Here is a 27,335-nt window from a genome sequence, read left to right on the forward strand (position 1 = left end):
AGAGGAGACACTCAAAAGCCTACACGCACATATAAAGGTTCTAGAAACTATCTTAGACCTCGTAGAACTGCAAATGCTCTGATTCATAATTAAAAAACTGCATCAGTTGAGTGTTATTGGAATGATTTGGTTGATTAAATGTCTAATCTTTCAGATGAGTATATTGAAATAGGTTTTATACTATCCCTGCACTGATCTGTCAGTTGTAATCTTCACTGAAAATAAATAATGGTTCTTAACCTAGCTCATCTCTGCTTGCAATGCGTTAATGGTTGAATTATTGAATTAAATGGTTGAATTAAAATAGAGATTCTTAACACTCTTTATTCATTGTCTCTGACCAAGTAAATTGCAATAATTCTAAGAATCACGAAGACAATTGCAATCTCTGATGAAACTCTCCTGGAAACTCCAGATATATAAATCCCTGAGTTCAAACATTTTACACTTGTATCGTTTCGTTTTGGTAGTCGGTAGTAGCCGCCATTGAGTTGTGGCTTGGAGGGTAACTTATTTACCCGTAGATGGAATACAGGTTGATAAGCTCGCGTGGCATTCGCCATGATATTGCAACCCCCACGTTGTGGACCCCTAACCCTGGGGTGCTACCATTTGCTACTTGCACAGCAATTTTTTTGCGGCAAGCATAAACTTTGTGCCTCACTGAGTTGCGTTCATATTCATTCATTCGGTGCAAGGGAACACCTGCCTCAGGAACACAAGGGTGCCAGAGCCAGAGCCAGTGGTCACCCTCCACTCGGGGTCAGTGACTCCTCCGCTTGCTGTTGTTGATGGATCGACACTGCCACAACGGAGGAGTGGCAACTGTTGCCTAGTTGCCTCATCTGTTTCCATGGAAGTTACCCCTTTGGGGTAAGCTGTCCCCCCCCCCCCCTCTCTCTCTCTCTCTCTCTTTTCGCGGGAGGGCGGAAGAACGGATATAAAAATCGGTTTTAGAACGGCTTTCGGATGGTATGCACAAGTCTCCAACATAATTATGTTTATGGACTACGGGAATAGTGCAGTTCTGAGTCTACCACGCTCTTCTCTCTGCCGCTTCCTGTTGCAGTTGCAATTAGGCAAACATGTCAGGTAATTATGGGCATGGGGAATGGGCAAAAAAGGCAATCAGACAGACAGAAAGAGAGGCAGAGGCAGCGTGTGGATGTCTGGAGGCGTTGTGTCGTGTGAAGTGGCACCGAGCGGCACTCTCCCCAGATTTGCTTGATGACAAGCCTCAAAAAAACAATTAGAATGTTGGGGCCAAATATGAATAGAACTCCAAAACTCAAACTCAAGTACGGCTCTACACTTTGGAATATTATATGGGGCTCTGCCACTTGGAAACTGTAAATGTAATAGGCTTTTCCTCTTCTAAAAACACACGTGCCAAGCATTTATCAAACGCATTTCACGCCTGCCTGAGTCGAGCGTACGACTAATGAGGGACGGAGCCCCAAGGGAGAGATAGAGCCAGGGCTATCTCTACGCACAATCCATCCAAGTGGAACAGCAATACATATACATATACATAAATGCTGCGGGATATATGTACACGTATAATTCACTGATGAATCAGCTGTCGTCCGCCGTTGAACTTCACATTCCACAGCCCTGACCTTCTTATACCCGGTACTCCAAGAGTAAATAGGGTATATTGAATTTGTGGTCGGAGCAATGTGCGAAACGCACGGAATGAAACTTGATCAGCATCAATAGCCGAGTCTATGTCTGTCTTGATGAGCGCCTAGATATCAGAGACTATAAGAGGTAGACTCGCCAAATTTTGTACGAAGACTCATGTGATATCACACTGTTACAAGCGTACAAGAGCGTACCCCCACAAGGGTCGAAAATCTCTCAAATCAACGATATACTGGTATTAAAGTTGTGACGCGTACGAAGTGCCTCACAAACGTTCCTACTTGTTCTTGATTGTTTTGGAATGCCAGGGAAACGGGGTGGGACGCCTGATGCCTCTCTGGCTGGCTGATAATGCTTTCGGCATTCAGTTCTCTCTGTTTTGGCTCTCATTTGCATGTGTCCCTTTCGACAGAAAACAGAAAACACACACGCATACATAGACCCCAAGGAAATGCTGTGTAAATTAAATGTTTTGGGACCACTATCCCACTTGTACGTACCATGTGGCATGTGGCAAAACGAATGCTCCTTCCACAATTCAAATATAACTTGAGCGCAGTGGAGGAATGTTTGATGCCCCTTTCTCATTAAATTTTCCAATTCAAATTTCCCATAAGCAAATGGACTCAATTTCGAATAAAACACACCGAATCAACATTTGAATGTTATTTTGAAGAAAACACCTTCAAAAATTCCACTTAAGGAAATCAGTTTCACGTGAGATTTTTATATTTACATTCCCATCACTCAAGTGATGAAAAACTCAGAGTTTTCCCCCTATAAAATGTGTTGAAAGATGCCTGATTCGGTGAGAGATCACACACCCTTTAATGAAACTTGAGATTTAGAGTGCAATAACGATTCCTCAGGCCTTCATATGTATGCCCTGAATGCCTAAACACTCGAGGACAATCCATTTTTGGTATGTCCTTCAAACATTTTCCGGGGGAATAAAAGAGCAAGGAGGCGTCCTCAACGTACAACCCAGTTCCAAGCGAATACTTGAGCCCCAAACTATTCTCCCGCATATGGGATGCATTTTACATAACCGGCACACAATTCCCAAAACCACGGACCAGTGCCGCCCCCTCTCCACTCTCGGATCGCTCTTCCGTGTGGCATGTGGCACATGTTGAAGGTAAAACGAGAATGTTGCTGCTGCTGGCATCAACCAGAGAGAACGGGAATCTTTGGGAGTGAAAGATGTGTGGCGCACATTAAAATGTGATTTATTTGAAAATGCCAAAACGGGGAAACTATTTTTGGAATGCATCAGAGAGTACCATAGAACAGGAAAAGCGAGAGCACGAGGGGAAAAAGAAATGGAACGAGGAGATGTATGTGTATACATTGTGAGCGGAAAAAGGAAGTGCGCTTTATTTGTTTGCCGGTTGTTCTGCTTTGAGGGTGTTCTCTCGAGTCTTTAGTTCAGGTCTCATTCTCTCTGTCTCTCTTTTACTCTGAACCCCGAGGCAGGTGTGCATTATCGTTATCGTACGGTGGACACGCAGAGGAAACCAGAGCGACAGCTGACACTCTCTTCTTCTGGTCTCTGTTTCTGCTGCTGAATTCGGTTCTCTGGTTCTGTTGTTCTCTGCTTCTCTGCTCATTTTCCAATTAGCATTCGGGTTTGCCATGAAAATCGTTAACTTAATTTACGGGCCATTGCCATACCACACACACACAAAAATATATATGTATCTTTTAGGTACATATTTGCATGGAATAGAATGTCGAATGCCTCGTCTATCGTTGCTGTTTTCAGTTCTCTTCAGTGCGCTTCCCCTGATAGTTGAGGTCTGGTTCGTATGGAAATTCGCAGTCTGGAAGGTGTTTTGGAATGTGGGCAGCACTTGTACTACTTTTTTGATTGCCTGCCTAGGCGTATGACCTACAAATTGGCACTGTTATAAAACAGTTGTTCGTCATTATCGTGTATTTCATGTAGGTGGCAAGAGAACGCTTTCGGTTTGGTGGAAGCAACAAGGTAGAAGCACTATGCAGGGGTCTGTTCTCCTCTTCAGAGATTTCTCTTTCTTTGGAAGAGATTCTTCTCCCTATTAATTAAAACGAGAAGGGACGTGTGAGACGCTTCTTACGCGTCACAACTTTTATACCCGGCACTCAGTACTACATCTGCACCTTAGCGTTTATTTGTCAAATTTTACATTTTTTCTTCATCTGTCATCTACATCAACAACTCTACTCACGCCAACACGCTACATTCGTTCGTGCGTTACATTCAACCGTTATTCGCACAAATACAATATACCCTATTTACTCGTCGAGTACCGGGTATAAAAATGTATGTATATTTCTGTTAGAGAGAATTGCCCCTTCCACAGCAACATCTTTTCAGAGAGATTTCTTTCCCTTTTCTTTTCTTTCCTAGAAACATATTAATTCCATAGTTGGGTACTATTCAATTAAACACACATTTACAGACAGTGTCGTACACCTTATCTTTGGGATAATTAGTCTGAGACTGACTGCTATACGAATATTGTGTTATATGATGGCGGTTGTGTCATATCTAACTGTTATATACGACTGTAGACAGTATGACAGCTGGTACCAGCTCATTTAGAATGGTTATAAAAATGATAAAATCTATTTATTGTTCATTTTTAGAGCAATTATAAAGAATATTCCATTGTTTCGCCTGCTTCATAGCTCGATTCTGCAATACTATTAGACAAGCAATTTCCCTACGATTCCCAATGATTCCTCATAGTGACATACTGTCAAACAAATTGTTGTACTTGCACAAACACCCTCTTCCTGCCATGCCATTCACAATCTTTCAAGCCTTTCAGGCCCCATATAAGCCTACATTTAAACGGTTTAAAAGTTCACCAACATTGCAGCAGGCAGCAGGCCAAATTAAGCACACATCCACACACAGCGACAGTCTCAGTCGACTGACTGTCTCTCCCTTCTGGCTCGTAGTCGTCGCTCCTTTTGGCCACCACTTCAGCTTTTATTCTGCTTCCAGGCAGTTGACTTTTAAGGCCACTAGCTGCAGCAGAGGAGGCTCAAGCTACGACTAGGATGCGGCTCCCACCCGCCACCCATCCGCTCCCGTTCGCGACATAATAAAGTCCTTTAACCTTTTGCTCGAGATTTCCCATAGTTCTTGCTTCACTCTTTACTCCTTTCATTCTCCTCATATTTTTGCAAGAAGCTTCCGCATGCACTGGATGATGGGATTTGTAAGCCTAAACCTTGAAAGGCACTCAAAAGAGAAGGATTCTAGTAGTTTCTGTGCTTTCTCCACTGGTATTGAACATATTTAATGGTTTGAAATTTAATTTAAAACTAAAACTAAATGCCATATTCGATTGGGTTGGTGGGAATTGCAGTCTGTGGAAATAATTAGTGGGAAATCCAGACAAATGCAGCCAACGGACTGTGGGCGATATGCAATTATAGAACCACAGTCGTGTCACATAATCATGACAGTAATTGGACTTTGCTGGTGGCATTGTTGTCGCCGATGCATAAATTAGTCAGCAATCGGCAGCAGCAGAAGGGGGACTGAATCATATTCTATCTGCTAAAAGTTCTCTCGCTGTGTATCTGTATCTTTTGTATTATACGAAAAACACAGCTGGCTGTCCACGCAATAAAAATAGAAAAAGGAATCAGAAGCAGAAGCAGAATAAACTCGGCAAAAGACTCTGAAGATTAGGGTGCGCCCGTACTATCCACTTGGCGAATAAATATCCAAAATATCCAAAAATTCGTATAAACAAAAATTTGAAACTCGTGTGCTTAAATTCCTATTTATATTTGTGGAGGTTTTGTACGTTTATGGATGGTTTTTCGGTTCGTTTATTTTTGGAATGGAATATCGCAAGTTCACTTTGCACACAAAAACATTTTGCAAATGCTACAAAAATAATCATAGATACTCGTACTCGTCTCGAATAATTAACGGCTTGTGAAATTTTGCACTTTTGAAATCCATCGTAAAAAAGAATAAAAGAAAAAGTGTAAACAACAGACAATCGGTGGGGATTTGCTTTATATAACTCGGAATCTGTTTTTCTGATGAGTCAAGTGGAGCGTAGACGATTTTTTGCACAAAGGGGAGCCCAAGTCACCGGATAAAAAGAAGGCTAACTGGCAATTTGTAGGCGTTAAATGATATTAAATCAGAAAATAAATAAAGTCATAATATTTGCATACTTGCTTGAAGTTTAAGAGATTCCTTGAAGGGGACAGCTTGTGTGAAACAGCCACAAATTCCACCCATGTACATATCTCACAGAAGCCACAAATTTTGTGTTTATAGATAGCCACAAAAAATCTGCTTAGCCTCATCGCATCGCAATGGCCAAAAGCAATAGACAAAGTGCCCCATTTTATGTATACCCAAAACAGATTGGGAAATTGAGGGGCGGAACCCACCAGAGTGATCTCTGAACGGAAAGCCGCCCATAAACAAGTACCCACCGAAGGCCAAACATTCGACGTAAAAGATTTGGAAAGACGGACGGACACACTCAATGGACAGTAAATCGAGTATACTAAGCAAGGTCGAGGATAATGCCGAGATGTGGCACAAAAGTTATCTACTTTACATTATGACCAAAGGTCTCTCCCACTTTCAGACTCATTTGAATGAAATTCAATTGAAAACAAGGCGATCATTTGAGATAATTTCAGCTAAAAATAATTCAATTTTTGTAATCTCCCACAAAGTACAAGCCACCCACCTACCCACTGAAACCCACTGGGCCGTCCCCCATTTATCTGCGTTCTGGAAAAACAAATGGTGTTTACGCAAGGAAAACAGTGATGGAAAAAACACAAAAGAAAAAGGAAAAACGCTGCGAAAAACAAATGCAAAACGAAATTAAAAGAGTGTGAAAAATAAATTGTGGCGTAAATTCGAAATGAAATAAAAATCAAGCGGCTCTAAACAACAGCAAACCGCAAAATGGACTTTAAATTAATTAAATTTCCTGCTGCCTCAGAGACCCCAGGGTTAATGTGACGAGATGCGAGTGTTGCTAACAATTAAAGCTGGAGGCGAGTGTCTCTTAAGTAGAGCAACCCAGAGGCAATAATGCGAGAGGCGTGTGTGGGAGGCGCAAAGTATTGCGAGAGGTCTGGTCTAATATCGCAAGAGGCCAGTGTTACGGGGTAAAAAGTCTTACAAGCACGCTCAATGTTGCGTGAAGCGAGTGTGTGTCTTAAATGGAAGTCAAAATTCCGTTTTAATTTGAATAAATTACAGTCGCTTCAGGGACAATGGAAATGCCTGAGCAGTGATCTCAGAGCCCCCGACAATCCAACAATTTAACAATCCGACAATCCACTAAATGCCCAACAATTTTAATTAATTTACTCTGCTGGGACTTTAAAACTACCATTAGAAAGCGGTTTCAAAGTATTTCTTGTACCAAATATTTTACAATTTGACTTTTTCCGCAAGCAGGTTACATTTTCCAGGTATTTTTCCTGTAGACAATTTTCTTTGACAACTGCGAATAGAGAAGGGGAAAAAGCAGAGGAAGGGAGAGGGGGAAGGAGCAATCGTTCAAGCAAAACAAATTGCTACCAATATGGCAAAGAAATTGTTTAGGCGGTTCCTCAAAAACCGTCCATCTATAGAGGTAAGCAATAGTGAAACAGGTAAAACCACGAAAACATCGAAACTGGCCGAGAGTGTAAATCAAAGAGAGCGCCAGATCGCAAGAGACTTGTAATAGCAGCAGCTGAAGAGAGACTGCGCAGACTACATAACCTGGGCAATCTTAAGAGCTCTGTTGGAAGATTACTTTTGCAGCAATCACTCGAGTACTCTGTTAAGGGTGTGTATGCTTACAGATTCCTTTGCATTATTAACAGAAACCTGAAATAACAGAAGTGCTGTGCTGCTTTCAGAATGCTTCTGAAGAGGGTGTATTTACACAAGGTTAGGCATACTCAGATACTGGTGAGGCTTGCATTACAGTAGATCTGGCTTGTGCGTGCTCATTGGCAATGCGCTGCACCTTCTATTGATGAACTTTGAGCTGGAGTAATCGATTAAGAACGTAAAGAGAAACTGCAGTAGATAAATCAATTAGTTCTGTTAAGTAAACTCTTCAGATTGTTCTCCTTTTAAAGCTTGTCTCCTCTTTCATTTCATTTTGGCACACCTCCAAGCGGTCCCCACTCATTACCTATGTATGCTTTCGCCTCCATCTTCATCTTTTACAACGTCCGCGGCCCATAAACTGAATGAGAATCAAGAATTCCAACAACAAATATTTGAGGAGCACAGAGAACAACAAATCCAAACGCACAAAAACAATTGAAATAAAGAACCGTTTGTCTGAGGAACATTAGAAACTAATTTGGTGAGTGAGTAAAGGGCGGTGGAGAAGGAGACAAGACAGACAGACAGAGAGAGAGAGAGAAAGAGAGGGAGACGTAGAAGCACCGCTAGTTTTAGTCTAGTATTAGTAATGTCGCCTGGTGTCATCGGTGTTCGGTGTTTCTTATCAGCAAAACATTAAAATTGTACAAGAAAAGATAAGCAAATAAATAGAGACGCAGTTTGTTGGTTTACGCTTTTGTAGTTTTAGCTTTTATGCTTTCTTTTCTAGGCGGAGTGACCAAAAGGAATTTCGTGTAAGAACACCTCCGCCTTGAGTGCAAAGCTATGGGATACCCTATGGGGTATATATTTTGGGAGAGTAACATATGAAACCAGTACTCTACTCGGAATTATTCCTTAATACGGAAATTACCTTAATAATAATACCTTAATAATCCTTAATACCAAAAGCAAACTATTGTGTTTTCTTTCCACAAGTGAAATGTTTCTTCTTAGCCACAATATACCCTGTTCCATCAACAATGCGTACTAGGTACCAGATGTAAGCTTTTGTCCACAGCGAGTGATACACTTGCCTTCCCGCCTGGGCTCATCCACAGACAGAGAGAGAAGGATTACCAGCAGGGAGACTACACACACACAATCTGGTGTTCTGCTGTTCTGCGGGACTCTTGTTCTTATCGGAAGAACAGACAGACATTGGATTTGTTTACGTTACATGTGAAAATAATGAAAATTTTAATTAAAGTTTATTTGTTGTGCGCAGGGGGCCACCCAGGGGGCCATCATCATCATTTCTTTCTTTGGCTCTGCTTTCTTTTTCTTGTACTCGCTCCCGTAATTATTTTTTTAGTACTATTATTCACATGACAACTGTCGGGCGCAGCAGCGACAAATTTCCGCAAGAGCAGGCAGCAGGCAGCAGACAGCAGACAGCAGACAGCAAGCAGCAGACAGAGCTCGAGAAGTGAGCTCAATTTCCATGGGATTGAAATAGTTTTTGGATTTGAGCGGAAATCAAGGCGAAAGTTTTGGCATTAAGTGGGGACGTAAGACAGATAGACGTAGGAGTAGTCCAAGTCCAAGACCAACTCGAATTCGAAGAAAACTAAGAAGAAAAGCAGCACAAAAGAAGAAAAAAAGAAGGCGCAGCTTAATAGTTTTTCTGTTTCTGTTTTACAAGGCAAGGCAAACAGAAAAAAGTGGGAGAGGTACAGATACAAAAGTTTGGCTAAGTCGAGTCTTGAATGCCCTTCGTGCCGGTCATAATTCACATGAACTTAATCCACTCAAAAATTGCATGGCATATTGTACCACACCACACCCATTTTTGTTTTGTATTTGCAACCAACTTTTACTTTTTAAAAAACTTCTCTTATTGAAAATTTCAACATTTTCCATTACAAAACCTTTGGAGGCCCCTAAAGGTTTTGTTTATTATTTGACATATTTAATTATATTTATTAATCACGAACAGGCGATTTCTACAAAAAAATATCCGAGTACGTGAGTGGAAAACTTAAACGAAAAGCTCAACATAGATGTGTATCTTACATACAAAATGCTAGCAGACATGGGCCATCATAAAAAGCACAACAAATATTTCTGCCGTCAACAAAAAATATAATTAAATTGGAGATTTTTCCAAGGTATACAAAAAATATATGGGTATAATTATATTAGCGAAATGTTCCTCATTAAATATTGCACCATATATCTTCTGGTTCTTTATCTTTTCACGAAAAATGTTGACTCATGGACAAACATTTTGAATAATCGAAAATGATAGAAAATAAAAAGTGGATGGATGGATCCATAACTTCCATCTTTTGAGCTTTGCCAAGGCTAAAGCAAACTTTAAATTGAAACTATAATTAAACACAAAGGAAACACAACATCCGCAGACTCCCTGCCACCACAAAAAAAAGCTAACGCGGTGTTAGCCAAAACTGCTCTTTAAGCCATGATGTTAATGGGTCAGAGCCGAACAAAAAATTGCAAAGTAAACAGCGAGTTAATTGGGTCTACCACCCATCACCCAACCACCATCCCAAGCCCATCCGGACTTACTATCCGCAAAAGTAAAAGAAACCCGACGGTTTGCCCGAAAACTGTAGGGCTTTTTCACTCGTTATTAATCAAAAGCCATCGCCCCAATGCCTCAACGCCCATCGTTCTCCATCGACTCAATTAACGTAATGAGAGAGAGAGAGAGAGAGAGAAAAACAGGCAGGGAAAATGTGAGAGCCCGCAGAAAACAAAGGCCTTCCAGAAGCATAAGGGCGCGGTGGGGCACGGGCACGACTCGGGGGCATTCACACACACAACCACAAACACACACATACACGGATATTACGAAAACTAAGGTCAAGTGGTCATTGTCTCTGTGGCAGGCAGCGGCATCGCCGGGGCATCATCATCGTGCAAGTAATTTGTAGGAGCCATAAAAAAACGCACCAAGCACCCAAGAAAACTGAGGAAAATGTGAGACTGAGACTGAGGCTGCGGCTGAGAGGCGAGAAAAACGACATCACCCATTGATTTATGCGTTCAAGGATTATGGAGGGAAGGGGGAATGAAGGCAAGGGGAATGGAATTTGTCGCCTAATAAATCAAAAATAAAGAATAAAATCACGAGAGTGAAGAAAACGTCTTTAAACCTCAGTCAGCGCTAAGCCTTGGACAGAGCCGCTCGCAGGGTTGAAAGGATAAAGGATATAACCATTTCCAAAGTTGATACAGCACAGAGTATTCTTCTATGGACAAAAAATGGAAGGCGCAAAGACGGCAATCCAAGAAAAGCGTGAGGAAATGTTCGAGGAACTGGTATTTAAGTTGTCACAGTTCATTGAGCATTTTCGATGGGGGTGTTGGTTGGTTCTGCACCTCTCTCTCCGCTCAAATCAATTAACATCCATAATGTCCCCCCGAAAGACAAGATCAAAGTCGCCCGTTGTCGCCTGTCGAGCGGAAACGGGAACAAACTTTGGGAGCAGCAGCAGTGCGCTTCACGAGAGAGATTGCATCGTTTGCATAATTTGTTCGTGCCTCTTGCACAGAGTACAAAAAAAGACGAGGAAAAACAGAAAGGAAAACACAGAATGACAGCAGTAATCGGGGGCAAAAGCAAACCAAAGGAAGAATCAACGAATTGGAAGTGCTCTGAAGGGAATGGAAGCTTCAATTTCAAACTGGAAGTTTTTAGGAATTAAGGATAAAAATATGTAGTCATTTATTTCAAACAAAAACACAGCGGCAATTGATATAAAATCACACCATACACCATTCCTATATGGAATCAATTCCAAAACAAATATTTATCTAATCAAAAGCTATCAAACCGATTTTAGCCCTTAATCGATTAAACGAACACCAAAAAGCAAAGAACAAATGGAGGAGGTCTTGTTTTCCTTTGTAAGACATTATCTAATCAAAATTGAACAATTTTAAGAAGTTGAGGTATTATTCGATGGGAATAAAACACATTATCGAAACGAAACTATTTGTTAGTTACAATTTGATGGAAATGAAGAATTTCCAAAAATTGTTTCGATTGAAATAAGTTACACCATCGAATGGAATGTTTAGCAGCAAAAGTCTGCTTCTAGCTGATAAACCTCTTCGCAAAACAAAAGATTTCCCACCCAAAAGATGGGAGCGGCATGCCCCAAATACGTGCTACACCAACCATTAGGGGATGATAATGCTGCCGCTGCTGGCTGGAGTGCCAGACAAAAGGCATAAAAACTACGAATGTGACAACGAAATAGTTTGCCAGCCGCCTCCCAAAAAATATAAGGGTGGAAGAGGGGCAGTGGGAGTGGCCGTGGTACTCACCAAAACATTCCTTTGATTCTCCTTATCCAACAGAAACTCCATGCTCTTGTGCGGCCTCCTAACGGACGCTATCTGTACACCGCCTGCAGCTGGCGAGGATTTGATGCGGTGTCCATTGACTACCACATCCCCATCGAGAAGGTCATCGTCCACATCCACATCGTAGGCGGCACTGGTCACATTCAGACGCTTCACCAGATACCGCTTGTGGGGCTGGCTCTGTGGATTGCAGGTGATGTCCATCAGGGAGCGTGTTTTGCCCGAGATGACCGTCTCGTGGGTGTCCAGATTCGTCTCAATCAGACCCATTTTACCGGATCCATCGTCCTCATCCATTACGGGGGATACTTGCACGGGTACGGCAGTGACCATTGTTGGGCGCATTCCGGAACCTGCACCGGCAACGGCACCGGCACCGGCTCCAGCGACCAGCTGATTGAACATTTGCGTCTTTTGGGCAACGGTGGCCCGCGACGGCGACTCGGTCTCCCGCATCCTCGCCGCTTGCATGCCCGCCGACAACTGGTCCGCAAACTCGCGATACTGTTCCCGTTCGGCGCTCAACAAAGCCTCCGAGGCATGGGTAGCACTTGCTACCATTTGTGGCACCATTGGCGGAGGCGCATGCGTCAATCTGGGTGGCTGTTTGGGCAGCGGTGGCTTACCGGTCACCACCTTTTGCAATGTGGATGTCTTAGCCAGAGTCGAGCCACTGTGCACACTCGCTGTACTGGCCTCCGAGGCATTGCTGTCGTCCAGCGTCTGGGCGTTGGATGCTGCACTCCTTGGCGGCTTCAGGGGTATGTGTATAAAGTCCGCTGACTTTCCATTGCTCTGTTGTTTGGTGGCCTTCACGGGTGCTGCCTTTGTGAGCGGAGGCTTCTGTTCGAGTTGCTGCTTCTTTTTGCGCCTCAAGGAGAAGCGCAGGCCATTGGCGAATCTGGAGAGGAAACTCTTGGAGCTCGGGTGCTTGTCGTCTGTTTTTCCGGGCGACTTTCCACCCCTTTGCTGTGTGGGCGACTCCACTGTACCACTGGCGGCGGGTGCCATTTGGCGGCGATCCTCGCGCTCGTGTGGCTCCTCCTCGTCGTAGCGCTGCAGCAGCTGCTGGGAGGCGTAGAGTATGTGGTGGGCGCGGTTCGTGGGCGGTTCACTAAGGATCGGTAGATGTAGGCTTAGGGGACGCAGAGGGGGCGCGGTATCACGACTGGCGGAGAATGGCAAAGAGTGGGAAGGCGATGGCGATGGCGATGTCGATAACGGTGTCGATTGCGATGGTTGCGCTCCGCGTGTTTGTTCGAGAATGAATGCTGTGCTTGAAACGGGCTCGTGTCGGGGCTCCGAATCGAGTTCGGCTACGCCAGCGGCAGCGGCAGCGGCTACGGCTGCGATGTTTGCGATGTTTTCGTTGTTGTCATCGCTCTCTTCGGCCTCGCTCTCTGCGGTTGCGATCGTGGCTAACCTCTCTTCTGCTGTTGCGTGCTCTTCCACCTCGATGCTCACTTCGACCACTACGCTCTCGTCCGGCTGTGCTTCTCTTTTCTGCTGCTCTTGGTTGTAGCGCGCCGCTATGTTCTCATTCTCTTTGGTATTGTGCATTACAGTGGCGTCCACATTATCCATTAGCTCATCATCGTCGTCAGAGTGGCCGGGAGTGTCGCTGCCCTGTCCTGGATCCTCCGGCGGCTCCTCCGACGACTGCTCCTGCCAGCAGTACTTGCTGACTACTGGACAGAAGCTCACCTCCTTGCTGAACGAGTTCCGTGAGCCGGCAGGCAGGAGTATGCCCAAAGGTTTGGGCTGATTCGTCGACTGTGGCAACTGGTGCATTGATGTATGGGCACTGCTCACATAGATGTCATCCTCCGTCTCCCCGTTGCTGTTGTCGTACGCCGAGAGATTGGGTGTGCTGCTGACGAGGTTCTTTTGCTTGGCCGCCGCCGCTTGCGACTGGAAGCGCCTCTTGGGCAGCGCCCTGGGGGGCGGCACCTTCGTGGGGCTCACTTCCTGGGCATCGAAGTTGCACTGCTCCAGCGACTGGGCATAGGAGGTGCGCAGATTTGTGGGATCCTGATCGAAGGTCTTGCCGAAACTCGAAAAACTCAGCACAGCAGCGGGAGGCAGATTGGGTCTCTGTGTGGGTGTGGACGTGGGATTGGCCTCTGCACTGACTCTCTTCTGGCGTGGCGGTGGCTTCCTTATCGTCAGTTGGACATGCTGCACCTGTGGCGGTTGCTCTGGCTCCTCAAATTTTTGGCAGGAATCCACCTGATCCACTGCTCCTGCTGTTGCTCCTGCTGTTGCTCCTGCTGTTGCTGGTCTGTCATTCAGAATGGACACATTCTTGTCGTAGATTTTGCTTAATTCATCCAACAAAAAGTTGCCTTTGCAGATGATCTGCTCGTAGTCCCCGCCGGACAGACTGCTCCGGTTGGACATTTCCAAGGGTTGACTGCTCCTGTCAGACATTGCCAGGGGTTGGCCCTCCAGGGGTTCCGCTGTGGCTAGACTTCGCTTAGAGTTCCTCTGCAGATCCTCCGCCTCAGGCTGCGTGTCCGTGTAATCCAAAAGTGTTAGATTCTGGTAGCTGGCATTCATGTAACCCGCGCCGGTGGATGCTGCAGCAGCTGAAGAGGCGGCTCCTCCTCCGAGTCCTCTGTTGCCCACGTTCCAGCTGCAGCTCCTGCGTATTCTTGGCAGCTGGCAAAAGTCCAGGAAGAAGTCGTCGCGACGCTCTTCCTCCTCCAAGTCGTATTCCTCGCTGGAGCTATTGCCACCGCTGCTGTTGCTGTGGCAGTTCCGTGGCGCTGGACGATTGTGGCGCGTACGCGCTCGACGGCGTCCCAATTGCTGCAGCTCGTTGGGCAGGGAGGTGGCCCCAAGGACCGGGGAGCAGTCTGAGGAGGAGGAGGAGGAGGAGGAGCTGCTGCTGCGGCTACTCCCACTGCAACGTGGATTTCCGCTACTGGCCAGCACGTAGCCGTGTAAATCGTTTTCCTCTGGGAAACACTTGGACGACGACGACGATGACGACGACGACGGCAACGAGGGATCGATGGCGGCGTTGATGTGGCGCTGGCGACTGTTGGCGGACGTTGGCGATGACGATGAACCTCGCGGCTCGCATATGTCGGGCAAACTGTTGCGCAGCCAAGTGAACGAGGCGGCGGACGACGATGAGGCTGCCGATGATCCGCTGGGCGATGGCAGTGGCGATGCTGATGCTGATGCTGATGATGCTCTCTCCGTGCTGCTATTAATAGACTCGGACGGAGAGAGAGGCATGGGCATGGGCTTGGGCATTGCTACTGCCGATGCCGATGGCGATGCCGATGCTGCTACTGCTGGCGTTGCTGTAGTCTCCGTCGTCTGCTCTATTTTCGTCTGACACAAATCATGTCCGCCATTGGAGTTTTTGGAATGTGGCACGACGGTTGCAGACTCCTCCAGCAGCAGCTCCTCCTCCTCCTCGCACAGCTTGTCGAAATTCTTTGGTATGGATTTAGATTTCTCGCGTCGCAATGTGCTCGGCTCACAGTAGCCGGAATCCTCGGAGAGATTCTCCGCCGAGTTGAGTGGTATACGCCGCGAGGCGGCCCCATCCTGCTTGCCACTCGCCACTCCGCTGCCCTGGCAGGAGCTCAGCAGGCTGTGGCCGCTGCTGTCGCTGGAGGAGCTGGTGCTCGACTCGGAATCCGATTTTATTTCCGCCTGGAGGAGGTTCTTTGCAAACAGCTCCCGCTGCTGCTCCTCAAAGTTCAGTTTGTTCAGCTCAAAGTACGTCTGATGCAGTCGCCCGTCGCTGGATTCGTAGCGCTTCATCAGCGACAGCGAGGTGGCGGATCCACGCCTGCTCTCGGGATTGCTATCGCTGGCACTGGCACTGGCACTGGCACTGGCTCCTCCCATGTCGCAGTTGAAGAGCGAGGGCGAACTGTTGCCCAGGCTGTTCATGCTCTGGTGTTGTTCCTGCAGCGTCAGCTGCCGCTCCAGCGACTCAAATTGCACCAACGAGGAGCTGCGCGACAGCGAGTGAAACGAATCATTGTCGGAGTAATAGTCATCAAAGATTCCGCCACGACGACTGCCCGTGCTGCTCCTCTGGCCCTGACTGCCATAGCTATCCCGGGCACAGGCCTCCAGGGCCAGGAATCGCTCCAAACTGTTGTGCGATTCGGCATCGTAGCGGCGATGCAGTCGCATTTGCACACCATCCTCCAGACTGTGTGGCTGCTCGGGCTCCTGGCAGCGTCTGGGACGCTTCGGGGGGCAGGCAAAGTCTCTCTCCGAAATGGCATCGATATCTGCAAAGAATTTGAAATGATAATGCCGGCTTCTGAATGATTTGTTCAGGCATTTTGCTGACCTTTTGACACTTCAATGCGTATTACGGAACCGGTTTCAGACTCTGTGGAGCTCCAGAAGCCACCACCCCCGCAATTGCCAGTGGAGCCCCGATGCTGCTGCTGCTCGTGGTAGCCATTCCAACTGTTTTGTGCATGCTCCTCATCCTCGCTGGTCTCCTCCATGATGGGCTCCAGCATTTGCCGGGAGTTCGACAAGAAAATGGCATCTGAAAGATACAGAAAAACGATAAGTTAATTGTCTGGCCGCCTCCTCTGCTGGGTCTTCTAGTCCCCCCACTTAGCATCAGTGCCTGCCACTTGCGCATCTTCATGGGTGGAAGAACCATCTCCAGCTGTGACTACAACAAAACTAAATCCAAGAAGCCAAGCGACAATCTGTCAGAGCAGAAAAAGAGGCACAGACTCTCCACAGTTCCTATGCCTATCCCTGTGCCCTATCCCTATCCCTGCCACTGGCACTAGCACTGTCTTTGCCTTCTGCCTTCTGCCACTGCCACTGCCACTGCATCTGTCTGTCATCCAATTCCATTTAGCTGCAACTCTCGATCTTATCTGCTCTACTGCGGCATTATTCATGCCCGCTTAATTATGCAATTTATTAATAAAGACCCATAATGGCAGGGCATTCAGCATACAGACTCGGGCGGACTCGGGCTGACCCAAAGCCAGACATTCATTCTACTGCTGTAAGCCTCCTCCCTTACCCCTTACCCCTTACCTTGCTGTTCGAAACTGTTGCCCAAACTGTTCCACGTTGTGGGTGCATTACTCAGATAACCCGCCAGATCGAGGTGCTCCATGTTTTCCGAGGGTTTTCTTCTGCTGAGTTCTTTTTGGTTTGCAAGTCTTTTTAGCACTCAAGTCTTTGTGAATTTCAATAGGTTTTTTACTGCAACGCTTTAGTTGTTTCTAGTTCCAAGTATCACATCGGTTCGTCTTCTATTCTGTAGCTTCTGCTTCTCTCGTTCGACGCTTGTTCGCCTTTTGGTCAGTTTCTCTTCAGTGAATGCGAATGTGAATCGGAGTGTGAGTGTGAGTGTGAGTGCGAGTGCATCTGGAGCGTTGATGTTGTTGAATAGCACCTTCCCATTTCCATTCGCGTTGCCTTTTGCGTTGCTTTGTTGTTTTCGATTTCTGCAATTCGGTGGCAGCATTCGAGTACAGAATTTTGTTCTATTTTCGATAAGCGAAAACGATATCTGATGGAAAACAAAGAGAAGAGAGTGGGGAGAAATACGTTAGTTCTGTTTTTGCGATAAGAAGTCAGAGCCATCCATATTTGTGTGTGTGAATGGAAACAGAGGGCCAAATATACAAATTGGGTTGCAAAGAGACCCGTAAAGTAATATCATTTCGAAAGGTATATGTTATAGGTAAAATAGCAATTAAACCTCTTTGGGATATGTTTAGCTCAGCTACAGCTTGAAGTCGTTATTGAATAACTCATTTAAACACATTTGGAAAGCTTTCATATATCTTTGAAGAAATAGTGAATGCTCTGAATTGCTCAAATTAACCCTAATTATAAGATTGAAACTAAATCAACTCCTGCACAACTCGAATATTGACTAATTAGGCCCCTGCATGCCGTTCTTAAACATTTTTGGTCATTAATTAACCGACTTGAAAGTATTTAGAGGTTTGAAACATTGTACTTAATGGGTTTTCAAAATGTTTAAATGAACTTTGGATCTACTTAGGCCAATGGTTTTAAGTTTTTTTGTACCACTCACATTTTTTCTCCCTCAAAAATCACACACATTTAATGTTCCGAAACAGCTGTGTTCATTACTTATGCAACTTTAAACAGATACCAATTTCAGAACCCCTTACTAAATGGCTTCCCTCAAGTGCTAATTGATTTTTCTCTAAACTTGACGGTTTCTGCTTAATCTCTCATCAATGCAAGTGTTCTCTGGCCTCGATAACTATTTTTGAATTGTGCTTTAATGTAAGGGATACTCTACTTAAACGATTTCAATAACATTTGGACAGGTAATCTTTGCACCTGCCTCCTGCCAATGCACTGGCAGGCATTGAATTTCAATATGAATTAAAATTATATTTTTTTAAAGAAACTGTTTTTTTGTGTGCCTTTTCCTGCTGCTTGGATTGTGTTGTGAAATGTGTGTGTTTTTGTGTTGTGTTTCCAATCTGTTTATAAATATCCCCTGAAGTTTACATTGCTCGGAATTGTGAAATAAATACGCGTTACGCACACACGGATGCCCCAGTGACGTTAGCGCAAATATTTGTTGCTGCTCCCTGTTTACATTTGGGGCATAATTCCAGCTCCCAGACTCCAGACGTGGCCCCCGCCCTTATGACATTGAATTGGGATTCGGAATCGTTGTGGAATCTGGGTTATCAGCATTCATAGCACAGAATCGAAAAATCAGCCTGAAATGTAAAAATCTATAAATTATAAACTGCAACTGGAGGCAATATTTGAGCAAAACAATTTGAGATTTTTGCTGTTGCAATTTTCATACTTTTGTTTGTTTCCCCACTCGATACGGTTGGTTCGCCCACTGGATCCCAGCTGCCAGCTGCATTGGTGGAGTGTTCCGGGCAGCTATTTTTGTTTTTTGATTTATATTTATAATTTTTGCCGTGTGCAAGGCGTACTACGAGCATGAGTACTTTTACAGAAATTATAGAATTGCTTATTAGCATTTGGCTGGAGGCGGCGCAGGGAGGCTGCAATTAAAGACACCCACACATGACGGGCTCCATGACGGGGCGGAGCACACAACGTTCCACAGGTGCAATGAATAGGCTAAATGCAACTCTGCTACTTTTTCCGTTCATTCAAAGGCGGTAGAGTCGCGGATTTGAACAGAAATGTGTGTGTGGGGTGTACTTAAATGTGATTAAAGGTAGCTGGTTGAAAGTTTTAGCTTCTTAAAAGTACATTTTGTTCGAATAATCATTTAGATCGTTGGGGAAATCTTTTAGCACTGATTTTTACGACTCTAAAAGATTACATACACAAAACTTTTATTTAGACTTTTTATAGGATAACCATTTAGTATCGAGATTAAGAGCTCTAAAAACCTTAAAAAAATAATTTTCGAACATACAGGTGTTTACCCAGATAAATACAAAGGATTCAGAGTCAATATAACATCTGTAATGACCCTTAGATCATTATTGCCTTAACATTAAAAATAATATCTCATCTTATTTATTTCACATAAAAAAACATTACTAAAGTCTGTTCATAACACTAGACAAAATGAAACACTAGAATATCACTTTCACCGTAAAACTAGCACCTTTCCACATTCATTGCTTTGATCTATAGATGATTTATAGATCTAAACACATTTAGTACACTTATTTAGCACCCCTACGTAAACATATGCAGCAAGCGGAAACCCGCTGACGACAACAGCAGCTGAAACTTTTCATCTAACACTTTAGCACTGATTTAGAACGCATTCATCGTAGCTCGATATTCCCTTTGCGGAAATGGTTTTCACTTTCTTCGCCCCACTTTCCCCCGCCGCTGACACACAGAAAGAAAGACAGAAAGACACACTCGTGTCTTGTCATAAGTCAAGTATATGCAAGAAATATCACTCTAATTAATCATGCAAATGAGATGCTACCATATTTAGATGTTTTGGCATGTAAACAAAAACTTTGACAGCTGTCCAAGAAACCCAAGGAGAAGAAATGGAGGGGGTGTCATCCGAGGAAAGCGGTGCACAAGTGCCTTGAGAGCGTGACATCAATCATTTATCTCGTGGCTTATCGGCCAGGGAATATGCCTTCATGTCTATATGGAGTGCTCGAACAGAGATAGATAGAGAGATATATGGAGTACTTAAGCAGCGAGATATACCAGACAAGACCACAGGAATACATTCTTTTGTTTAGTACATGTTCTAGTAGATTCTGCAAGCACCAACAACAAATTAATTGTAAAATATACGCCCGCCGATAAGATACGGGAGGAACTACAACTACAATGTTAGCGTAGGAAAGTTACTGTGGACAAATCGACCGACAAGACACCCTGTATATAGTGGAGCACCCAGATAATTATAAATCGGAAGTTGTTTGCTTTTGGGCTTTGCTCAACGCATCCATCAAAAGGTGGAGCAACAAAGCCCCCTCATTGGAGGTGAACTTTGGAGCCTGCAAAAGAAAACATGAATAAAAGCAAGAGTCAGGCATGGTATATGGTTGCCCTCGTAGGTCGGTAGAGACAGCACAGATTTAGGTGTGCTTTAGCTTGGAAGATCGGCGGAATGAAGTTTTATAGTAGCTGGGCTATGTTTTCGAAGATTGACAGAACGAGAGAGACTCCTGGCATGATTTCAGGTGTGTTATACTTGAGAAGACCGGCAGAACCTCTTAAACTCTTTCCCTCTCTGCTGTACTTCGTATGATCATATCCCTTCCCAATGTCCTAATAAGACCAGGCACGCCTGCAAAGATCTACAGAACTCGAGACTGTCTTTCCCGTGACACAAACTGTGCTCGTACCTTCACAGATCTCTACCATGAGAGACACTCTACTGTTCTCAGGGCTTGGATCAATTGAAACATTGACACTTGTACCATACAAGTCATTCACATTTCGCTTCGAATAAAAAAAGAAGGCCGAGAGAGAGATAAACAAAAAAGAAACGAGAAGGGACGTGTGAGACGCTTCTTACGCGTCACAACTTTTATACCCGGCACTCAGTACTACATCTGCAACTTAGCGGTTATTTGTCAAATTTTACATTTTTTCTTCATCTGTCATCTACATCAACAACACTGCTCACGCCAACACGCTCCTTTAGCTCGCCACCCTCCCCTATAGACACACACTGCAGAGTCGCGGCAGAGTCAGCGGCAGAGGCAGCGGCAGAGGCAGCGGCAGAGGCAGCGGCAGAGGCAGCGGCAGAGGCAGCGGCAGAGGCAGAGGCAGTGACGTGTCAGGGGCCAGGCCATAAACAGCGCGAAGCAGAGTGTGAATGCTGCGGGACGGGGTGGGTTTGGCCACTGCAAATTAATTTCTTCATTGTGGCTATAATAATGAACCAATCGTATTCCAATTTGGTGATCTGATAGATATGGTCATTCCCTACGGAATGGCGTTTTTAGTTTTCGGCTATCTTCAAAATTGTAGATTTGGGAGGTTTTCGCCCTTTTGCGGAGGCGGAAGGGGCCTGGGCTCATTTTTGAAATACACTTGTAACAGTGTGAGCATACAGAAGTCTGGATGCAAAATTTGGTGGCTCTAGCTCTTATAGTCTCTGAGTACTAGGCGCTCATCGGGACGGACAGACAGACGGACAGACAGACAGACAGACATAGACTCGGCTATTGATGCTGATCAAGAATATATATACTTTATGGGGTCGGAAACGTTTCCTTCTGTGCGTTACATACAACCGTTATTTGCACAAATACAATATATCCTATTTACTCTTCGAGTACCGGGTATAAAAAAAGAAAATAAGTTCACATGCCAACGTTAAACGAAATGCGTCACATTTCAGACTCCTCTATAAATAAAATGCTTAAAAAACCCCAACCAAAAAGACACCTCAACCACCGCAGCACAACATTTGGCTACGCTCTGATAGAAGGGCAGGCCAGGCCAGGAGAGAATGTTCTTATAAAAGCATAAATTATTTTATAAGATTGGTACAAAAACCACAGAGAGTGCGTGGAGCTATAGAAACTTGCGGAAATCTTGGGGGGAGAAAACTATGGGGCCGGTAGCCATCTGGCTTTCCTTGGCCTGTACCAAGCCGCCGTTGATCTTACGAGTAATTGCAAAAGTTCCACCAGTTCATGCGCCCCGTGCCGCCTGCCCCATATGCCTCAGAAATATGCAGTTATAAATTGCTTAATTCTGCTCCTCTTGTCCGCATCGCCTGCGATGGCCAGCGATCGCCCTCTTAGCCCGCATGGCCACGCATTGTACGATCATCTTTTACACACAGCCCCTCCCGATACTCTGTTTATTTTGGTTTCGTTTCGGGTTTTGTTCAGTTTCTTGCCCGTTGGCTTTTCGGTTTGGCCTTTCATAAACACAAAACACAACACAGCAAAAACGAGAAGGGACTTGTGAGAAGCTTCTTACGCGTCACAACTTTTATACCCGGTACTCAGTAGTAAATCTGTATCTTATTGGTTTTTTTTACAAATTTTACATTTTTTCGACATCTGCCATCTAAATCTACATCACTTTTTACACCAACACAGATCACAAAGCCGGATGAGAGAGGACCACTACAAATTATTTTCTTCATTCTGGCTATAATATTGATCCAAACTGATCCCAATTCGGTGATCTGATAGATATGGTCATTCCCTACCGAATGGCGTTTTTAGTTTCCTTTCATCTTCATCAGGCGCTCAACAAGACGGATGGACGGACAGACGTGGCTATATCGACTCGGCTATTGATGCTGATCAAGAATATATACTTTATGGGGTCGCAATATACCCCATTTACTCTTCGAGTACCGGAAATAAAAACTCAAAAGGTATATTGGGACACGCTTGCCTTTGGCCTGACCGATGAGTCATTCCGTTGTATAATTGCATATCCAAGGGGGCTCTACGCTGCGATATTTTCGTAATATGCCTAAGTAGTAAAGTAAATAAATAGGTAGGGTCTTTAGGTGGAATTGGCACAGTTAGCTCATAGCATTTACAAAAGTGTTGGCACAAATTAGACCTTGGGACCTAATTAGACCTAAAACAGAGAAGAAATTGTTGAAAATTCGAACAAAATATATATCTTTTTAGTGTAATTTAAAGTCTTAATGCATATGGTTTTAGTACTAGTATGGAAAAGAGTGAAATCGTTCTAAGAAAATCGAAAAATGTTCCTCTCAATCGAAGAAGTTAAAGTGACGAAATGATTACGACCCACTTTAAGACTATATGCACATTTAACTACCTTAAATATTCCTCATAAATGTACTCTTAACTTTGAAATGGTATCACCAGTTCTTAAAATACTATTATAAACTCATTATGCTCGCTTCACCTTCAAGACTTTTCTATCGTCATTTCCTTTGAAAAATATTCGGTTTAAATCAAGTAGGCAATGTTTAAAAGAAACCTTTAACAGCTAAAATCCTCAGTGTTTTTTTCAACACTTTTTTAAGTGTACTCATTTTTTTCCACCACTCTTTATACATATGTAAAAACTCATAAATAATTGAGTTTTTAATCCTACATTCAAACTTTTACAACATCAAGGATTCTTTTCTACAAAGTAGAAAACATTAAAATCACGTTGTGAAACCCGTAGTTAAATCATTTTACCACACACATTCATAGTATACTTTTAGTTTTTTATGCCAATAAATCGAATCGAAAAAAAATCCATTATTTTTGCAGCTCGCCGCCAGTTTCTAGAACCTTATCTTGTGGGGTGTGTGTAAACAAATGTTTACTTTCTTAATTATCAAATTTACCAGGCCGCACCCTTCTTTAGAAGAACCTTCAGTGGAGCCTCCCCCATCTCTGCTCTCACCTGTGGTCGTTGAGAAACTGCTCGTTCGTTTGTTGTAATCCCTTAAACGTTGTGCTAAAAACCTAAAACGTTTTTAACACCAAGGCACTAACTGATTTTCGTATTTAGCTCAATGTGCAATTACAGCCAAGAGAGTCAAATGTCGTTATATATATATATACTTGTATATATTTTATATTGGGTATGGTTATCGTGGAGTGCACATTTTCTGTGTATGGAAAACACACAGAAAAAAACACACTGAAAAATGTTATAATAGTAAACCAAAATAATAATCGTGCGGTGCGGTGCGGTGCCGTGGGCCGTGTGTGATAAGGCGATTCTCTTAACACAAAAAACAAAACAGCGGCACGTCGTCGTCGAATGGCAATCGCCGGAAACTAGAGGGTCGTCGCTACGCTACGCGGTTCCCGTACTAACGGGGCTCTGTAATCTTGTTGCCAATTTTTCTGCCGTGTGCTTCGTGCTTTTTTTAGTACATGTGGTAACGGGCCACTGTTTAAGCGGTAAAAGTGCTAAAACGTAAGGGTGCCCCGCGACACAAACGATCCACTCAACCGACACACCGACCGCTAACCACACCGTTCGAACAACCGACCGATCGCAGCAGCGTCTGGGATTCGTTTGAGTACTGGCAAAACAGAAAAAAAGGCTCAGACTCATTCGGGAGGAGGCGTCAGCGATGATGATACTCGGCGACACACGATCATAATTCTTTTGTTTCTGATTTTATTTACAATTTTTTCAACGCAGCGCCGCAGCCGGCCGTGTCGTCGTCGTGCGCGATTGCAGTCGCGAATCCCCTTATAGTAAATCCCCAACGCATAAATAAATATTTCGAAAATAGGGAAAAACAAAAGTTCGCGCGTTATCCCATTCCCGGCATCATTCTCATTGATCTCTTACCACATTGGAGAGCCGGCCGAGAGGTTACGCCCCACCATTCCACGCCAAACTGAAAGACCAAACTGATCGTCAGTGTTGTAGATTGATTTGTTTGCATATAACAAGAAGGAAAACATCAATTTTTTTGGAGGGTGGCGACTACAATCGCTGCTGGTCAGCGATAAGACCTTATCGCTTACAATGTCACTGGCTTAGGGTTTCTTTTTGGCTCATTATCTGGAGAAGGCTCTTTGGACATGGTGACGAATGCAATCAAAGATAAACGGGGTCTAGGACAACAATAAAAATGGGGTGAAGAGTGCACTAAACAGTATTCATAGGAGGAATTCACGAGAGGATAGCAAAAAGAATCAGTCGAAAGCTTTGGAGTCACAACATTCTTGATCTTCTGTAGATACTTTTCATTGGTCAATCCTACTATAAAAGCATTGGCTTCCACTTTCTTGCATTGCATCACAATCCTAAACTCAATTGACTGTTGAAGACACTCTATAAAATCACTAAATGGATCTAAGCTAATGGTTTTCAAAGCACTATTCAGGCAATTTCAGTTGCACACGCTCTCTAAGAGTCCAGACTTCACGCCAGTCTGCCAGTTCCCAAGTAAACTCTAAACTTTTCACACCTTTCGCTGCCGCTACTGGCTCTGTCATGTAACTCGCCCCGAATTCGTTTTACAATTTCGTTATGTTTTTTCTTCTCTTGGCATTATATTTTTTGCGCCAGAGAGTCAAAGTTGAAAGTGTAATAAACTTGCGTGTGAAACGCACCAAATTCGAACAAAAGGCAAAATCCGTTCGCTTGGGTCTGGTCTGTTTTTTTTTTTTTTTGCACACCACTCCAGATGTCTAATGGACTTTCACTTTCCTCCACTCTGTGACTCAGAGAGACGAATGAATCTCCATTTGATGCGCGTATAACTAAAGTCAGGCCCAACCACGAACCACGGCACAGCACACATTTTCAGATTCATTAACATTCGGTTTTCGCAAAAGTCTGAGAGACAAAATTTGGAAATGGGGAGACTCTACTCCGCAATTGCAGTCGCAATAGCAGACTTTTAAATTTAGTGGGAACCCAAAAGATAAACAAAAAAATAAATAACTGGTCTGTTTGTGTAGATTACGACTAGGGGATACCGAGTGGTAAGTAAATAATTATAATGCTTTAGCTTTAATGCTAAAGCTTGCATTTAGTATACGGAAAGGATCTTGACAAAAGGATGGGAATTTCAACTCAATTGAGCCTAGTCTCAGATTTTAAGAACATATTTTACAAATCTAATTATTATGTACTTTTTATGATTTTGTATTGATCGATGATACTGAACATTAAATGATCACCCCATCAACTTTAGACAACCCGACTACTCCAAAGATTTAATCAACAGAAAATCCTGTACAAAAATGAAAATTTAAATGTACAGACACTATACAGACATCCCCTCCACATTTCAATTGCTGAGTACAAAAAAACTCTTTACTCAATTGCAAATATATGTAGATACGTTTTGTTGGGTCTTTCTTCACTTTTTTTTTGGTGTCTCTTTGGGGCATCGTTTGCGAAATTCGTGAATTGCTTTAACCACAATTCTCAGATTCAGTCCCGAACTTAATCTCAGTCTTTCAGAGACACTATGCAATAGTGTGTTCCCTAAAGTTTTCACAACTTTCAACAGTGAGGAACTGTAGCCGTTGCGGCGAGTAGGAAGTAACCGCAAAAGTGAATGCCTTGAAATGTCTGGAAATCCAGCAACTTACGACTTAGGTGGGGCATTGAGATGCACATTAATTGATCTCCGGAGTCTCAAGCTGTGGTTTTTTTCTCTTTATTTTCCATTGGCCACGCGCCACGCCTACTGTTTCACTTTTGTTTCGTTTTTGTTTATGCAAATTTTGAAGCTTTTATGTAGTTTTTTTGCTGTTACCTTTGTTTTTCATTATAATTCATATTTTCTGATTTTCTGCTCTAATGAAATGTTTGGTTGGAAAGCCGCCGTTGCACCAACCTTGCGTCGGTATTGCACTAAACAACAACTTTTTTGTAGGAATTGGAGAATGGAATTAATTATGGAATTGTGGTTTGCTCATTTCTTTATATGTTCAGTAGATGTTTAGATATTTAGTGTTCAGTATGTACATTTTTAAGGAGCTTCCTGTACGTGTGCAGGAGAAAGCTTTTGATTTTAGAATGGTTTGCAGAATTTTTAACGACTTTAATGAAGATCTAAGACCTATAAAAAACGAGGAGGAACGTGTAAACGCTTCGTACGCGTCAAAACTTGTATACCCGGCACTCAGTCAGATTTTCTGTACCTCATTGGTTTTTTTTTTTTTTTTTTTCGATTTTTACAGTTCACATTTTTATACCCGGTACTCGGAGAGTAAAAATAAATAAATAAATTTTGTATTTGTAGGGTCAATTCGATATACATATGTATGTAACGCACAGAAGGAAACGTTTCCGACCACATAAAGTATATATATTCTTGATCAGCATCAATAGCCGAGTGGATATAGCCATGTCTCCGTCCTTATGAGCGTACATAGTACTTAATTTAGTATTTCAATTTCACCCCGCTCCCTTCCGACTCCGCAAAGGGAAAAAATCAGCTGTACCCACAATTTTGAAGATAAAAGAAAACTAAACTAAACTAACTAGAAAACGCCATTTTGTAGGGAATGACCATATCTATAAGATCACTGAATTTGGATGAAGAAAATTATTTCCAGTGGCTAAACCTGGCCCA

General features: G+C 43.7%; 1 protein-coding gene across 7 annotated transcripts in view; it reads right to left on the reverse strand.

The window, feature by feature from the left end:
• The window catches only part of LOC117902440 (serine-rich adhesin for platelets), a 74,286-nt gene that overhangs the window by 35,355 nt on the left and 11,596 nt on the right, over window positions 1-27,335 (reverse strand). For 2 of the 7 annotated variants that reach the window (XM_034813827.1, XM_034813829.1), the window contains exons 1-4: window positions 23,681-24,292; window positions 16,901-17,381; window positions 16,182-16,388; window positions 11,816-16,119 (exon numbers count right to left, since the gene is read on the reverse strand). In XM_034813827.1, the coding sequence (XP_034669718.1) occupies window positions 11,816-16,119; window positions 16,182-16,388; window positions 16,901-16,982 (4,593 nt within the window). In that variant the 5' untranslated portion in view covers window positions 16,983-17,381; window positions 23,681-24,292. Of the gene's footprint in view, window positions 1-11,815; window positions 16,120-16,181; window positions 16,389-16,900; window positions 17,382-23,680; window positions 24,297-27,335 lie in introns of those variants that run through there. The other 5 variants (XM_034813825.1, XM_034813828.1, XM_034813822.1 and 2 more) reach the window with 5 other exon arrangements.

Source organism: Drosophila subobscura, chromosome U, assembly GCF_008121235.1.
Source record: "Drosophila subobscura isolate 14011-0131.10 chromosome U, UCBerk_Dsub_1.0, whole genome shotgun sequence".
In the NCBI taxonomy this organism is placed as follows: domain Eukaryota; kingdom Metazoa; phylum Arthropoda; class Insecta; order Diptera; family Drosophilidae; genus Drosophila; species Drosophila subobscura.